This window comes from Lagopus muta, chromosome 7, assembly GCF_023343835.1.
Source record: "Lagopus muta isolate bLagMut1 chromosome 7, bLagMut1 primary, whole genome shotgun sequence".
NCBI lineage: Eukaryota > Metazoa > Chordata > Aves > Galliformes > Phasianidae > Lagopus > Lagopus muta.
Genome location: NC_064439.1, coordinates 3,952,474 through 3,968,457, shown reverse-complemented (window position 1 = coordinate 3,968,457; position 15,984 = coordinate 3,952,474). Strand labels below are relative to the sequence as shown.

The 15,984-nt window shown below is 49.3% G+C and overlaps 1 protein-coding gene across 1 annotated transcript in view; it reads left to right on the top strand.

Moving 5' to 3' along the window:
* CCDC12 (coiled-coil domain containing 12) overlaps positions 1-15,736 on the top strand; it is a 34,449-nt gene extending 18,713 nt beyond the window's left edge. The window contains exons 2-7 of the mRNA XM_048951855.1: positions 2,886-2,956; positions 12,258-12,337; positions 14,079-14,140; positions 14,223-14,257; positions 14,635-14,711; positions 14,963-15,736. Of these exons, the coding sequence (XP_048807812.1) occupies positions 2,886-2,956; positions 12,258-12,337; positions 14,079-14,140; positions 14,223-14,257; positions 14,635-14,711; positions 14,963-15,042 (405 nt within the window). The 3' untranslated portion in view covers positions 15,043-15,736. The remainder of the gene's footprint in view (positions 1-2,885; positions 2,957-12,257; positions 12,338-14,078; positions 14,141-14,222; positions 14,258-14,634; positions 14,712-14,962) is intronic.
* Positions 15,737-15,984: the final 248 nt, after the last annotated feature.

Sequence of the window (15,984 nt, the reverse complement as noted above, 5' to 3'; positions counted from 1 at the left end):
AAGGAGAGAGCCGGGGTGGCAGTGAAACACAGAGCTGTGAGATAAGATGCATCTGAGTGCCTGTGTCTGTATCAATAAATGATTGTGGTAATGAGATCCGACACAGCACATGGCTGTGGAGCTGAGTCCCATGCCGTGCTGCTAGCTCTGCTGCCCTCCAGCTCTCTGTGCTCCCTGTTGGTGCAGCCCTGGCTGCTGTGCTGCATCCCCACCCCGAAGCTCCCCTGCTCCTGCAGCAGTGGCTTTGTCATTCAGCACTATGCAGAATGCCCAGGGAATGCTATTTCCCCACTCAGCCTCTAGCTACTGCCATCTTTCAGCAGTGCTCAGACAAGGGGCTGTGAACAGGGAAGCTTAACACCTTAACCCTGTTAATTTGTGGTGAATGCAGCCTGAGCTGTCTCTGTGCTGGAACAGATGGGCAGGTACAGCTGTGCCCGCTGGCTCTGTGCATGAGAGCAGTCATGGTGTGAAACACTTCAGATGCAGATCCAAGGATTGCAGGTAGCTATTCCCTTAAGAATTTGCACGCTTTTCTTTCTGTTGGAGTTTGGCTTGCTTATACACTGAGCTCTGGTGACTCCAGCCTTTTGCTGGTTTTTAGGAGAGAAAGCGAGGAAGGAGGAATCTTGCCTTCATGCCAAGAGGGATCTTTCCTTCATGCTCCTAGGTGAAGACATGAGGATTGCTTTGAACCAGCTATGGATTCAGAGCCTGAATTTGTACATTTAGAAACCCATGATGGCTCCCTGCACTCAGCACTGGGTGTAAGCCTCCCTTATCTCACCACTTTGCCTTTTCTCAGCTTGCGTGAGTTCAAAGGCATCCCAAGAAGCTGTGCATAGGGACTGAGTGCAGCTGGAAATGCTGAGCCTTTTGCTGGCAGTTGGAAAGGCAGCAGCCGTCCAGCCCTGCAGCAGCCATCCAGCCTTTCCACACCAACCCATATAGGTGACTCTTGTGACAAACTGCCTTTGCACAGAGGCTGGGGTTCCCCTGGTCACGTTTCTCACTCTACCCTGTGGCTTAGCGCTGGGTTTCATCACCGTGCTATGAAACTGAAATCTCATTTCCAGCCAGCTTTGCAAATGAGGAGGCAGAACGAATTTGTTGTGCTGGGGGGGAGGCCTGACTTCAGACGGTTGCTTCAGACCTCATTTGTGTTGTGCTTTCATTGTGATCTGTCTGATAGAGCCTCCTCAGCAGCAGTGGATGGCAGGGAGTAAAATTCAGAGGGCAGCTGTGTGAGGAATGAGCTGGAGATGCAGTGTTACATTGAGCCATGCTGGTCCATGGTTATCATGCTGCTGCTGATGTGAAGTTGGAAGGAGTGACTGCCACACCTGACAGCTGTGCTGCCATTCAGTGAGACCTAGACGGGCTGGAGGGGAACCTCATGAGGTTCAGCAAGAGCAAGTGTAAAGCCCTATGGCTGGGGAGGAGGGAATAAGAAGTTATTTCAGCTTATGGGGAAAAAGAAAGATATGCAGTGCTGTGGGATGTGCAGGCTTGTGGTGGGAAGAACAGCCACTGCTTGGTGTGAATATTGTTGCCAAATGTCTCTGTAGTATTTCAGGATGTGCTTATAAACCTTGCAGATAAAATACAAACAAGAATGAGGAGGATGTAGGCTGAACGTGTGTGTGTACAGAGTGTGAGGAGATGAAAGGGATGAGAAAGTGAAAGAAGGCACTTCCCACACCTTGAAATAACATTGGCTGAGCGTGGCATAGCACGAGCTCACAGCAAGAAGCCACTGCACGCTGCCCTTGCTTTCCTTCAGCAGAGCTCTTCATTGAACAAGCAATGGCTGCACAAGTGATGGGAAGTTAGGATGGGCTTTGGAAAATTTAAGCCTGCATTCAAACAGGGAGAGTAAACTGAATGGGATATTGATTGTCGGAGTAGTAAACTGAATGGGATATTGATGGTAGGAATGACCTTTTGTTTTTAGAAAGGCTGAACCGTTTCTCTTGCACTTCCGACAGGAGCTGAACCTGAACAGCTCCATTCACCGATGAGCCCAAAGCAAACCAAGCCTGACTCCACTCCCAGTGTTGTCTGTTCTTTTTTACCCAGGTTGCAGAACAGAATTTTAAAGCTTTTATATTGCCTTCCCTATAGCAATGTACTGTGTAATGCATGGGTAGATGTTTGCCACTGAATAAACTTTGTTCAGCAGTTGAATGGAATTGGTTCATCAGTGGGAGGCCAAACAGAACTCGTTAATGCTCAGTACTTGTCTGGGTAATAATAGAGCTAGTAGCATGACTGGTGAGCTGCTAGTGGAGTATGGATGGTGCAAAATGTGCTTCTTTGCTGTGCTGTTTGGGAGAAATCTGGTTATGTTACAGCACAGAGTTTCAGGGGCTGAAATCAGACCCATTGCATTGCTGAGCGCTCTCTGATTTCTGTCAGTTTGTTTTGCAGCCTGTTAAAATGGCCACAAGGTACTTGTGGGCTCTCCTGAGGGTACTGCTGGCTCTCCTCTGCCTTGCCTGGTGGCCTCATCTCTCAGCTCTTCTTTTATTGCGAGGTTTCAGTGCGGAGGTGGGGTGAGGTTCCTGAGCTCTGTCACTGATTGCAGCCTGTTGTTTTCTCCCTGAATTGATGCAGTTGCTCAGTGATAAGGGGAATATCAAAGCTGAATGGTGTGATTGCCTCTGAGGGGAGGATTTGATTCTCCTTGCCAGTTCTAACGTTTATTTGGACAGGCGAAATGGAGGAAAAAGGAAGGCAGGCTTAATTTCAAGGTGTCCTAATTGAGCCATAACTTCAGGCTGTGTGTTGCTGCCTGCCATGGGGAGGGTTCCTGTGCTGGGCTCCTGTTTGCTCCATGGTATTTCCAGGGGCTGAGGCTGACACATAACTTCTCATCCTTCCAGAATAAGAACAGTGGCGAACCTGAGGCCAAGCAGTTCAAAGAAGACGAGGAAGAGGAGAATGTCAGGCACAGGTAATTATTTATTTATTCTGACTTCTCTCTCGTATATTGTTCAAGTACAGCCCACCTGTTTGCTAATTAGGATCTTCAAAAATGCAGTTTTTGTTTCGTTTTGGTGTGAATAACTTGCTGCAAATAGTCTGAGATAGGGGAATGAAGAGAATGCTCTGGCTGGCTTACAGCAGTGTTGCAAGGGCATGGTGATGTTCTCAGAAACACCTGGAGGACAGATGCAGTTCAGATTCCCCTCAGTTGGAGAACCATTTCCAGGATCATAGAATCATTGAGGTCAGAAGGGATCTCTGGAGATCTTCCAGTCCAACCTCCTGGAATATCTGCAGAGAAGAAGACTCTACCACCCCTCTGGGCATCCTGTTCCAGGGCTGTCATCCTCAAAGTAAAGAAGTTCTTCCTCATGTTTGTGTGGAACTTTCTGTGTTCTACTTTGTGCCCATTGTCCCTTGTCCTGTTGGTGGGCAGCACTGAAAAAAGGCTGGTCCCGTCCTGTTGGTGGGCAGCACTGAAAAAAGGCTGGTCCCATCCTCTTGGCCTCCACACTTCAGATGCTGATAAGCATGATCAGATCCCCCCACTCAGCCTTCTCTTTTCCAGGCTGAACGGTTCAGGGCTCTCAGCCTTTCCCCACCAGGCAATGCTCCAGGCCCCCCCATCTCTGCAGCCCTCCACTGTGCTCCCCCCAGCAGTTCCTTGTCTGCCTGGAACCGGGGAGCCCAACACTGGGCCCACTGCTCCAGATGTGGCTTCACCAGTGCAGAGCAGAGGGGAGAAGCACTTCCCTCACCCTGCTGCCATGCTTCTGTGCAAGGCACTCCAGGCCTTCTGGGCCATCATGGCACACTGCTGGTCAACCAGAACACCCAGCTCCTTCACAACAGAGCTCCTTTCTAGCAGCTCAGCTCCTAACTTGTACTGATGTGTCTCATTAGTCCTCCCTAGCCATAGGACTCCACACTTGCCCTTGTTGAACCTCATCAGATTCCTCTCTGCCCAGGATTCTCTGTATGGCAGCACAGGCACACTGCTGTGCTTTCTGTCACTTACACATGCATGGTTTGGAAAGTGCACTTTTTTTTCTGTGAACCTGTGGGCTTTGCAATGTGCACATGGCTGTTGAATTGCAGCTCACTGCTGTTCCTTCTTGTCACTGGAAAATGTGAGCACAAAGCTAACCCAGGCAGGGTGCTGCTCCTGTCGGAACCAGCTGACTGTGCTTGGTTTCCTGTTTCTACTGATGCTATCAGGTCGGCTCTGGAGACAACAGGGGGGTGAGGTTTGCTTAAAACTTTTGGGATGTAGGTTTTCCTCATTGCTGTTTTTCATCACAGCATCTGTTTGTGCATGAGAGCTGCTGCTGTGGTGAAAAAGGGGAGTAGAATCTATTCCCCTGCTTGAGGGGATAACTCTCAGCAGAAGCTGCAAGCTTTCTCCAAACTGCCAGCACCCATTTTATTCTGGGAGAGAACAGAACTCTGGATTGATCATTGAAGCTGAGCTTTTACAGTTGGCACACCTGGAGGGTTTTGTGCTGGAAGGTCTAGGCTGTAAGAGGTGTTAAAGATCTTGGAAACGATGATGAATAATGAATCATCAGCTCTTGCTTTCCAGCCCTGCCACTTGATACGCTGCATGGCTCTCTGCTGAGGAGCACCAAACTAGCAGTGACACTCCTGCACCCAAGCTGGAAGTGTGAATTGGTCACTGAAATCCCAACAGTAATCCTTTTCTCCACTGGGATTGATTTTTAGCATGGGGGATGCTTCTTTTTAACCACTGCTGAGCATCCTGAAGCATATCAGAGGTGATGCAGTGTCATCCCAAATCTTCAGCATCACTGGTGCCAAGCTGGGAGGTCATTTCCTCTGACACGTGCACACTGGTGAGCTCTCCTCTTGCAGCAAAGCCTTCTTCTGCCTGTGGGAGATGCCCTGAAGCTTCAGTGAGGTTATAGAGATTGGAGATTGTTGGGTATGAACCTTCTATTTCCAGTCAGCCTTGTACTGATACATGATGCAGATGTGGGTGCAGGGCATCCACAATATGTGGGAATAAGACCTTTAGGGAGGGCAGCAACTTTTGGGGCAAAAAGTTCCCTTTCCAGCTCAATTTCTCCTCAGGAGCCTGCAGCTCTATCCAACTGCTGTGTGTTTTGTCAGGATCTCAGCATCTATTTGCAAGGCAAATGAGAGCAAGATCTGCTTTGCAGGAAATGTTTGAATCACAAATTTGGCTGAGACGATTCTTAGGTTTACAACTGAACTCCATCCCATCTAGGGACTTTGTTGCTTTCTGCTGTCCTTGGTGAATGCTCTTTCTCTCTTGCTGAAATTGGATGTGTGTTTTTAAGCAGAGTGCCAGCAAGCTGCTAACTTGATTTCATCTTAGATTTTCATTTCCTGGTAGCAAAGCTGAGCTTTCTCAACCCTTTGAAAAAGGGAACTGCTCTGCACTAATGCCTTGTGTGCTGGTGATGAAAGGTAAGCTGAGCTAATGTGAGCAACGAGGGGCTCTGGTAGCCTGAGTGAGCCTTCCCTGCTGGCTCTGCTGCTTTCTCAACCTGAAAACCACCACGCACACAAGGCCATTGAAACCCATAAGTAGTCTTGTGGCCCATATGTAGACTTCAGATGACCTGGAAGAGGTTTCTGACTTTCTTGAGGTCAGGAACAGCTCTGCCTGCTGCTTCACCTCTTTGCAGCTTGGCTTTAGGGCTGGTTTTCACCTAGCTGAGATGTTGGTGAAGGGCTGAGCCCATGTTGGGGACTGGACTTCACACCCTGCGCTGCAGGCACGACCGAATATTTTCTTGCTGCCAATGCACCAAAACAGTTTTCAGCAGCTTCCTGTTGTTTTTTCTGACCTGCTCAAAGCTCCCCGCCCTTTTTTTTGTTCCTTGTTTTTATCTTTCACACTACAAGATACCACCGCAGGAACAAGTGCTGACGAGGCCCTCTGTGAAAAATGCAATCTGCTTGCAGCAATTTCAGCTCCAGATATCTCTCATCTGCCTCTCAGGGGAGCTTATATCTGTAATTGCTAAGAGCTTGGGTTATTATTATTATTTTTTTTAACCAGTTTTGCTCAACCCAGTGACCAGGAAATGCCTCCTGCTGTGGAGCAGCCTGCCATCAGCTTTGGCTGTTGCAGGGTGTGGATGGACTTCGGCCCTTCTGCCTGGTTCCTGCAGGAAAAATGAGCTGCTCTGCTCTGAGCTTTGAAGTTCAGCCACAGTTCTGCAAGCAGAGCTCGTCAGGGATGTTAAAAATGTCAATAAATAGGCAGGGTAGGGCTTGGAGAGGGAGGAGGAGACCCAAAAATCATCTTTTTAACTAAAAACGAAGCTGCAGCAAACTGCAGTTAATCAGCTGCAGGTATTTCAATGCTCAGTCATCCTTTAAAATTACAACTCCATGTAGTGCTGCTTGTGGAGGTGAAGTGCTAGGAGGAGGAGGGGGAGGCAGGGCTGGGAAATGTGGGCTCTCCCACGTAGGAGGAATGTCATGGGGCAGATCAATCCTTTTTTTTTGTTTGTTTTTTAAGGCTTTTTCTTCCAGTGTTGGCATAAAAAAAAATAACACAGCAGTGAATGTGCTGGGCTTGGCCTGGCAGGGCAGCAAGGCAGGAGCATGGATAACCACTGTGCAGAGCCTCCATACATCCTGTGGTATGGAGAGATTAAAAAATAATAAGTGTATGGGTAAAAGCAGTTGTCTGTGTAGGCTAAGCTTGACATGTGTGTGACAGTGTGGTGTTATTGATAGAAATCTGCATGAGCAGCCAAACCTGTGACTTGGGCTGATGTGGAAGCTGTGTGGTGAGTCAGGCTGTGTTGTCACTGTGTGTCACTGAGGGATCAGGTGCTTCTCCTGCAGCAGGGAAGGGCAGGGGCCAGGGCTGGAGGTGGCCAGGGGTGAAGCTGGAGCCTCCCAGCTTCAATCATGCTGGAGGCTCATGCTCATGGGCTGGAGAAGGAGGAAGGGCAGAGCTGCAGAGTTCAGCACTGTTTCGAGGCCAACAAAAGGGATGTCAGCATCCTGTAATCACCCAGATGCTCCCAAAATACCTTTAGGACCTCTTTGTGACTTGAGCCTCAAGGATGGCAGATTGCTCCTGACCTTCTACCGGCTGAAGGAGCTGGAGAAACCCCATAAAGTATGGACAGAGCTCTTGTGCCAGCTGCAGGGCCCATCACCAAGCTCCTGGTGCTGCATCCCGTTCTGCAGCTTTGAGTGTAGGCTTCCTCCTCATCACATTTACGAATATACAGCCTGGAAAATGCTCATGTGCCTCCTAAAGCTGCGTGGGAGGCCAGACAGCCCCGTGGCACCTGCCTGCATTTCAAGTGTTTCGCAGCTTTCTTCATGCAGCACCCAGAGATACGGCCCCGAGAAGCACATCCTGAGAAACCAGCTGTTGGGGGCTTGGAGAGAAGTGCTTGTTTTTTGGCATTCCTCGAGTGCCTCTCAGCAGCCACTCGAGGAGCAGGATGTGCTCCAACACGCTCAGCTATTTGAGCAGGAGCAGCACGCAAGGTGGGTGCTGGTGGGAACCACTGCTCTCTGCCTCTGTTTGTTGCTTGTTCCTTTTCAGCCCCAAGTGAGGAATCCAGGGCTTCACACCGTTATCAAACAACAGCTTTGGACTTCTGTGTTGTGTCCTATGGAGATGCCTCGATCCTGCTGCAGGATGATTTAAGGGAGCCTTCACCAAATGCTTGGGGTGTGGAAATTATTTGTTTCTAACTTGGAGGAGGTGCAGATTGCCTTGCAGACTTCTAGATAGGTCACCATGCATAAAGAGGCAGCCTGGAGATGTATGGATCTTGCTATGAGCTAGCCCAGCTGTAGGGAAGCTCCCAGGCAGGCTGCAGCAGGAGGGGATGCTCCCAGATATCCAGGAACAGATGTCAGAGCCATCTGCAGGAATGGAGAGTGTAAAATAGAGGGGTCTGTGAAATGCATCTGTACCAGGATGGATGAGTGCTGCACAGTAAGTATCGCAGTGCTCCTGGAGGGTGATGGTGCTGTGGCACAAGGAGCGGGGGATGGTCCCCCAAATCATCACTTCTTCAAGGCTTTGGGACCTCACCTGTGTCTTCTGTAGCAGTACCTTCATGACGTGTTCAAACAGTGCTTCTCAGGACCACCCAGCAGTAAGTGGAATTTGGAGAAGCTGAGAAATTAAATGAAATTCTTGCTGTGGTTGCTCTTGAAAGGACGAAATGGAAATTGTTGTCCAGGCTGTGTGGTCTCAAGCAAGTTGAAGTAGTTGTCAAAGAAGAGTAGAAGGCTTTGGAGCAGCTTGAGAAGGGCAAAGGTCAACAATTTGTCTGACCAGATGGTATTTCTCCAGGACTTCAGAAGAAAATAACTCAAACCAGCCAAGGTGGGGATGGAGCACCTCCCTAAACTGCTTCCAAAGACTGAAAAGTCTCTTTTTGGGGATCTGGGTGTTAAGAGTGGCTTCTTTTTTGATGGTGGGTTGGCTGCAGCAGAGGAAGCATCCTCACCAGTGGCTGGTCATCAGCATGCGTGTGCTTCACTGCCAGACTGAAGAAGTCCTCTTATCAGTGAAAAACAGTGTTTGCTCCATAAAGCCCTTGAGGCTGAAGGAGTAAAGCAGAAATAACTTCGAAGTTAGCTTTGAGTGTCCTGCTTTGCAGTGAGATAAGTCTTTGCATTCTACACATAACCTGCGTGCTCTGCTGCTTCTAACACTCCTGCTTCGAAGAAAGGCTGATGTCCTTCCTTCTTCCCAGGACTGATCATAGTATTATTAAGGCTGGAAAAGACCTCTGAGATCACCAAGTCCAACCCCAGCTCACCCCTCTGTCCGCTGACCACATCCCTCAGTGCCATCTCCATGGTTCTTGAATACCTCTGAGGATGGTGACTCTATCACCTCCCTGGGCAGCTGTGCCACTGCGTCACTACTCTTCCAGAGAGGAAACTGTTCCTAGTATCCAGCCTAAACCTCCTGGCACAATGTGGGACCATCACCTCTCATTCTGTCGCTGTTACCTGGGAGCAGAGGCCAACCCCCACCTCACCACAACCTCCTCTCAGTTGCAGAGAGTGATGAAGTCTCCCCTGAACCTCCTCTTCTCCTCACTGAACAACCTCAGCTCTCTCAGCCACTCCCCACCACACTTGTCCCATTATGAACCACAATGGGAAGCAGATTTGAGGCATTCCAGAGTCTGAAACAGGGAACCTGCCACCACTGTTGGGCTTCAGTGAGGCACCGAGAGGTTTGTGCATCACTTCCCTTTGCAAACCCTGCAGTTCCCCTGAAGCTTGTGATGTCCCAGCAGCTTGGTGCTTGCTGGTCCTGGGTGAGGATGCAGGATGCTGTGTTTTCTACGTGGGGTGCTGTGTTCTTTCTTAGCCAAGCCATTACTGCTGGAGCGTCACATCCTACAAGCTGTTCTTGCTAACCTGGCTGCTGTGTGCTCGTTCTGCACAGAGCCTGTTGTTAACTCTGTTTTCTTTGTTGTCGTGGGAACTTTGATAATTTGAGAAGCATGCTGGGCTGTCTCTGTGGAACGCAGCGCTGGAAGAACTGCTGACACCTGAACTTTATTTAACCCACTCTGTGGAAGGCCAGCAACGTCTCCTTAAATATGTGTTTTTAACCCCTGCCTTCCTTCCTTCAGATTGTTAGGGGTGTAGCACTGCTAGCTCCTCATCCATCTACTCGTTTTCAGAGATGCAGAGAAAATGGCAGAGACCACAGTGAAATGGGGAGACCAAGGCAACAGCTTCTGCTGCTGGGGAGCACAGCACTGCTGGGTTCACTCATGCCAAAACCCCCAAGGAGCAACCACGGATGTTCTGGGTACCAGCAATTACTGGAGGCAGGTGTGAGAGCTTCTCCTGCATTGTGCATTTAATTAAAGGGATCAATCTGTGTTTGTTTTTGCTCCTGCAGTTGGCCATGGCTTTAATAAGGATCTGAAAGCACCAGGGGAAACTTGGAGGGTGCAGGGGGGATCTGGGTGCAGCACTTCTGCTCTTCATCCCTGCGAGCGGCTGCTTCCCTTCTGCTCTGCTGCTGTTGCCAAGTTGTGCATTATGCTTTTTTTTCCTCCCCTTTTTATAATCTCATGGATAAATCTCAAGTGAGCACGAGCAGTACTGGGCAGCCAGGCTTTGGTGTGGCTGAGCAGCCGCCAGAATGTGTGCTAAATGGTGGGTGTGAAATATCACCTCTCAAGGTGTAGTGCTAAAGTCTTGCTGAGCTGAGAACAGCTAGCTCAGCTCCTAGCTCTTTTGTTTTAGGCTCTCCAACCTTAGGGGAGGATGTCTTTGCTTCCCATTCAGCTGCAAGGAAATCCTTCTGTACGTGAGCTAAAACAAGCAGAAAGTGTGGGAGAGGTTGCAGGTTTGCTTTCTGCAGGCTCTGATGTTGTCACTTGGGATGATAAATCCTCCCCAGTGAGCAGGAGGCAGCCCATGGCCAGATGGCCAACATCACTGCCTGACATCCATCACCTCCAGGGTGAGTTAGCCGCTTCTCTCCCTCCTTACTAACTCAGTCCTGCTGATTGGAGCCTGTAAAACCAAGGAATAACGAGGATTTCTGCGTGCTGCTCCATCACCCAAGATCATAGAATGTCTTCAGGGATGGGGCATCCACCACCTCACTGGACAACCTGTTTCAGTGCCTCACCGCTCCTACTATAAAAACCCTTTCCTTATATCCAGTCTCAATCCTCCTCTTTTAGTTTGAAACCATTTCCTGTCATCCCATCAAAGCAGATCAGCAGTCAGAGGCCTTACTGACATCCAAATGGATGACATCAGTGGCTCTTTCCTTGTCCAGTGAAGCAGTTATGCATCATAGAAGACCATTAGGCCTTCTGTCAGAGTTCCCAAAAAGAGCCACCATGCTGGCTGGGGAGTGACAACAGTCCAGGTTAGTGTAATAAATGCCTTCTCCCAGGGCAGTTTTACATAAAAATGCCCATAAAACTGCACAATGCAGGGCAACTGCTTCCTCCTTCCTTTCAACAGTGCTGGGGAAACGTGGGCTATTGTGGCTTATGTTGATGTGGAAGATTGGGCAACCAGAGCTTGACACATGAGGAATTTCTGCAATGTCCTAACCTGCCTGGTCCTGCTTCCCACTGTGCTGGTTGCATTTCTCTGAGTTACATCTTGCAGAGGGACTGCCAGAACAGAATGTGAGGTGTTGGGGGGCAGACACCAGAGAAGCAACTGTACTCATGTTGGACTTGATGGTCTTTGTGGGTCCATCCCAACAAAGAATATTCTATGAGTGGGCCAGGGGAGGTTCAGGTTGGATATTAGGAACAATTTCTTTTCCAAAGGAGTGTGGTCAGATGTTGGCATAGGCTGCCCAAGGAGGTGGTGGGGTCACCATCCCTGGGGCTGTCCATGGAACGTGGAGATGGGGCTCAGTGGGCATGGAGGGCTGGGCTGGGGTTGGACTGGGGGATCTGAGAGCTCTTTTCCAACCTTAATGATTTTATGATTCTATGAAACCGTGGCAAAGCCAAATTTGCAGAGGGCTCAGCTGCATGAACCCACTACTGTGAGCAACCCATAAAATCCAACCACATCTCTCACCACCTTTGTGGGTCAGACCCTTTGCATGTAGGTGGAGCTTGTAGGGTGCTGGCAAGCAGGGTTTGCTCAGTGCAGGATGCTGGAAAGGTGTTGAGATGAGATGAATGTTACTGCAGAGCTCAACAGTAACACCTGGCAAGGTAGGAATGAGGCAGAAAGAAAACCAAGATGTTGCCTCTGGGTATGGTGGCAGAGCAAATGACAAAGGTTTGCCCTTTGTGGAAATTTGTAGGGTGTGCAGCTTAAATCCATGCATTTGTGTGTTCTGAAACAGCTCTGTTAAATGTCAGTCACCTCAGGCACCAACCTTAAATGATATTTCAACAAAGAACAAGCAAATACCTTGTTGTTTCTCCATGCATATAGTCTAGCAGAGAAGTGACCCAGGTGAAAAAAGAACAGCCTTTAGAAGGGGCAGAAATAGTATCTGAATATGGGGGGGGGTGTATACATTGAGGAAATGGTTGTGTTGTGTTTTGTGCAGTCTGGGGGGAGCTTCTAGGTCACCATCACTTCCACAGAAACCTGCATTCCCCCTTTTGCAGCTCCTTTGCCCTAGTTGTGGTGTGACCAGAAGCATCTCTAGTGAACTGTTAACATCTACCCAGGAATATTATTTGGTCCCCTCCTTCCCATATTGGGATTTCTATGGCTGGTCTCTGGCTAGCATGCACAGGTCTCATTACTCTATGCATCCTTCCCAGGGAGCTTATACTGCGAAACTATGACCCTGAAGATGAGGAGCTGAAGAAGAGGAAATTGCCCCCAGCCAAGCCAGCCTCAGGTGAGTGAGAGTGGGAACTTGGGAGTGGAAATGAGGGAAGAGCAGAGCAGCAGCACTTGCCATGATGATGCTGATGCCTCAGCAAGGATGAGAGCATGCAGAGTGCCTTGCATGTGTGCACTGCAGAGGTGCACTTTAATGCTCCATAGAGATGCAGACATTCAAGATCAAGCAGGACAGGGCTCTGAGCAGTCTCATCTAGTTGTAGGAGTTCCTGTTGGCTGCAGAGAAGTTGAACTAGATGACCTTGAAAGGTCCCTTCTAACTCAAGTGTTTCTATGGTCTGATCCTATCCCACTCCTGAGCATTCCTCCCACCAGCACTCATGGTGCTGTGGGCATATAAAACAGCATAGTGCTCTCTATCCAGCCAGCCTGTTGCCAAATGAATGAATTACACCTTTCCTTTCCAAAATCAGGTATCTGGGAAACCTCTGTGCTCCTGGGGTGTAACTCCAGCCCCAGGTTGAAGAGTCACCAGGATGTATTCTGGTTGCAGCTGTTGACTTCAGATTCTGGGAGATGTGTCTGCATGCCCAAGCCATGTTGGGAGTGAGAGTGGTGCTTGCAGGCTCCGTTGCTTCATCATCCCCGTGGGGTTGCACACCCTGCATTGCACAAGTGGGGTGTGTGTCTGAGCACACACAGTCCAGCCCAAATGAGAGGGCAGATGCTCGGAAGAGCCAGGCTCTCACTGCACGATTCTCAAGGAGATTGGGGCTGTTTTGTTTGAATTACCTTTAAACAAATATTAGTCATGAGTCTAAGGACGTTCAGTCTGTTGTTTCCTAGCACTGAACTGCTGCACAAAGGGAGGCAAAGGGTAGGAGTTCCCTTGATCTTGAGATATTAAGTCCTCCTGGAATATATCTCTTTAAAAATGCCCTAAATAAAAAGACTGTCTTTGGCAGTGATCTGCTAGGTAGGAATGCTGACACTGCGCTTTCTTTATCCTTTTGTTAAAGTTTCAAACTTCTTCAGCTCTTCCCCTGTGTGTGGGTTGGAATTGGAACAGCAGTTGTGACTCTTTCCAGTAAAGCCCATGTTCTCTGCTAGCCTGTTTGAGGCTGTAGTGCAGCTCCCTGTGTCTGGGGTAACCCTGGGCATTTTGGGCAGGGAGGAGGACAGGAAATAGGTGCCAAAGTGGGTTCACATTGCCTATCCATCGGGCTTAGGCTGGAAGCAGGATTTTGTTCATTCCTGATGGATGTGCCCTATCCTTGGTGGCCACACTGTCACCTTGCACAGAGCTGGAACTGATGGATGGAGGGCTGTTCCCAGTGCATACTTTGCCATTAGCTCCCCAGTATCTGGAGTCATTTGTGTAAGGGCTGGGCTGGAGCTTGGTCACTTCTGGGGCATGGTTTCATACCGTGGCCTCATAAATGAATCATAGTGAGTCAAATTGCAACTTGAAGTCCTATGGACATGCAAAGTGGCAGGTGGATGCAGCCCTTGCCAACATGGCATATGAACCCAATAGACTTCCTGCTGCTGTTTATTATGTTTAATTTTTAGTTTTACATTGTTATCAGATAGTTTTTATAAGTCTCTAGAAGAGTTTTGGTGGTGAAGGAATATGTGTGCCCACGTGGATTCACATGTAGGTACTGTATTGTTAAAAGTGATGCTGTTCAAATTGGGCTTTTGTAAAAGCTTTTCCAAGGGCTCTGGTGGGTCTCCCCATGCCTTGTCCCCTTGGTGTCCCGCTGTGCTGATGCTGATCCTGTTTCTCCATCTAGTGGAAGACAAGGTGAAGGACCAGCTGGAGGCAGCTAAGCCAGAGACCATCATCGACGAAGTGGTACGTATGGAGAGCTGCTCTGTGCTGGACACACGTCTCTGTTGCTTCCAGCTCTCACTGGATGTCTCCTCTTCCTCCCTAGGATCTGACAAACCTGGCCCCCAGGAAGCCAGACTGGTGAGTGTCTGCTGAGCTTTGCTCCTGGGAAAGGAGTGTTTGCATCACCTGCGTGTTGCCATTCCCTGGAAGTTGTCCAAATTGGGCTAGAAGTGCGAGAAATGGGAAACCTGTTGGGAAACACGTGGCATGGGACTGTTCTCTCCTTTCTTTGTTTATATCATGTGGTTCTGCCAGTCCCTTTGAGGTACTTATCAGCAAGGTGGCATCAGTGCCAGAATCATCATGTTGGTTTGCCCGTGAGCTGCGTTGTTTTGCTCTGCTCCATGATGTTCATAGGAGAGCAAAGGAGTTTCTTTCCTGCTAGGAGGGGAGCAACTTGGCTGTGTTCACAACTGGTCATGGATGTGTTCTGATGTCATCATTTTCCTTCCTAGGGATTTAAAACGAGACGTAGCCAAGAAGATGGAGAAACTGGAAAAGAGGACTCAGAGAGCCATTGCTGAACTGATCCGTGCGTGGTGGTACCAGGGGGATGGAGTATGGGGTCACCAATTGTCCTGGAGGGATGACACACCAACAGTCTTTGTTGGGAGCTCAGAGCCTTTCTGTTGGGCAGGGAGGGGTAGTGAAGCTTCATTCCCTTCCCAAGGGAGAAGGTTTGCATGATAAGGAAGAATGGTTTGCAGGCATAAGGGCTTCAGTTCAGCTTTTCTACCAATACAGAGGGCAAATTGCTAAGTAACTGCTGTTTCTCACTTGCAGGAGAGCGCTTGAAAGGGCAGGAGGAGGAGTTGGCAGCAGCTGTTGGGTCAGCAAAGCAGGATGGAAGCGACTCGGACTGATTTGCTCCATCTGGGCACGGGCTCTACCAGCAACACTGATCCCATCACTGCCAGGTAGAGGAGCCTCGCTGCTGACCAGCATTTTGCCAGGAGCCCATGAGTCCTGGAGGAAAGGGGCAGATCTGAGGAGCAGTGCTTCCCTCTGTGAGGCTGTGGCTGGTGGATGAAGCATGTTTCACAGACCACTTTTTAGGACTACAGAGGGTTGAGTGGGACAGACATCCAGTTTGCCTTGAACTTGGCAGGGGCAGGGAAGATGTGAGCGAAAGGGCCAAGTGCAAGAGAATCATCCAGGAAACTCTCCTCTCACTTTCTTGGTTAATAGATCCTCACACAGCCTACAGCATCCCCTAGGGGCCCTGCTTTTTGTCAGGGTGCTCCTTTCTGCAGAAAACTGATGTCACTGTTACATGAAACAACAGAACAGGGTCTGGAAAACATCTGCTCAATATTTTCTTCCATGGTCACAGCCAGCGTGTACAGAATGACTCTCCTGGAAGTGCTGTGTGCTCAGGACCTGTTGGCTGCTCTGTGTTGGGAGAAATGTCCACCTGAGAGGCTAACATGTGTTTTTTGTTTGCTGAAGCTTCCAGACCCTCCAGGCTGTGCAACGTGCACCATTCCTCTGGATGTTTTATAATTGACAAAGTTTGTTGTAACAAGTATTTTCATAATAAAATTATCCTGCCGTGGAGGAAGCTGTTGCTCGGTCTGTTTGCAGAGGTCTGTGCAGAGGCAGCTCACTTCATCTTCCTCGTATCTGTGGTGGCTTCAGACCATTTGCTGGTCCCTCTTTGCCCTGGGGATGGGGACCAGCTTCAGTTGGTGTAAGTTTGGGGTGGCTGAGCTGTACTTTTTGCTCCTAGAACTCCTGGGTCTGAGCTGTGCTGTGGATCCTGCACCTCTGGATGACACCAGGCCCATGTTGTTGTCTCTTGGCAG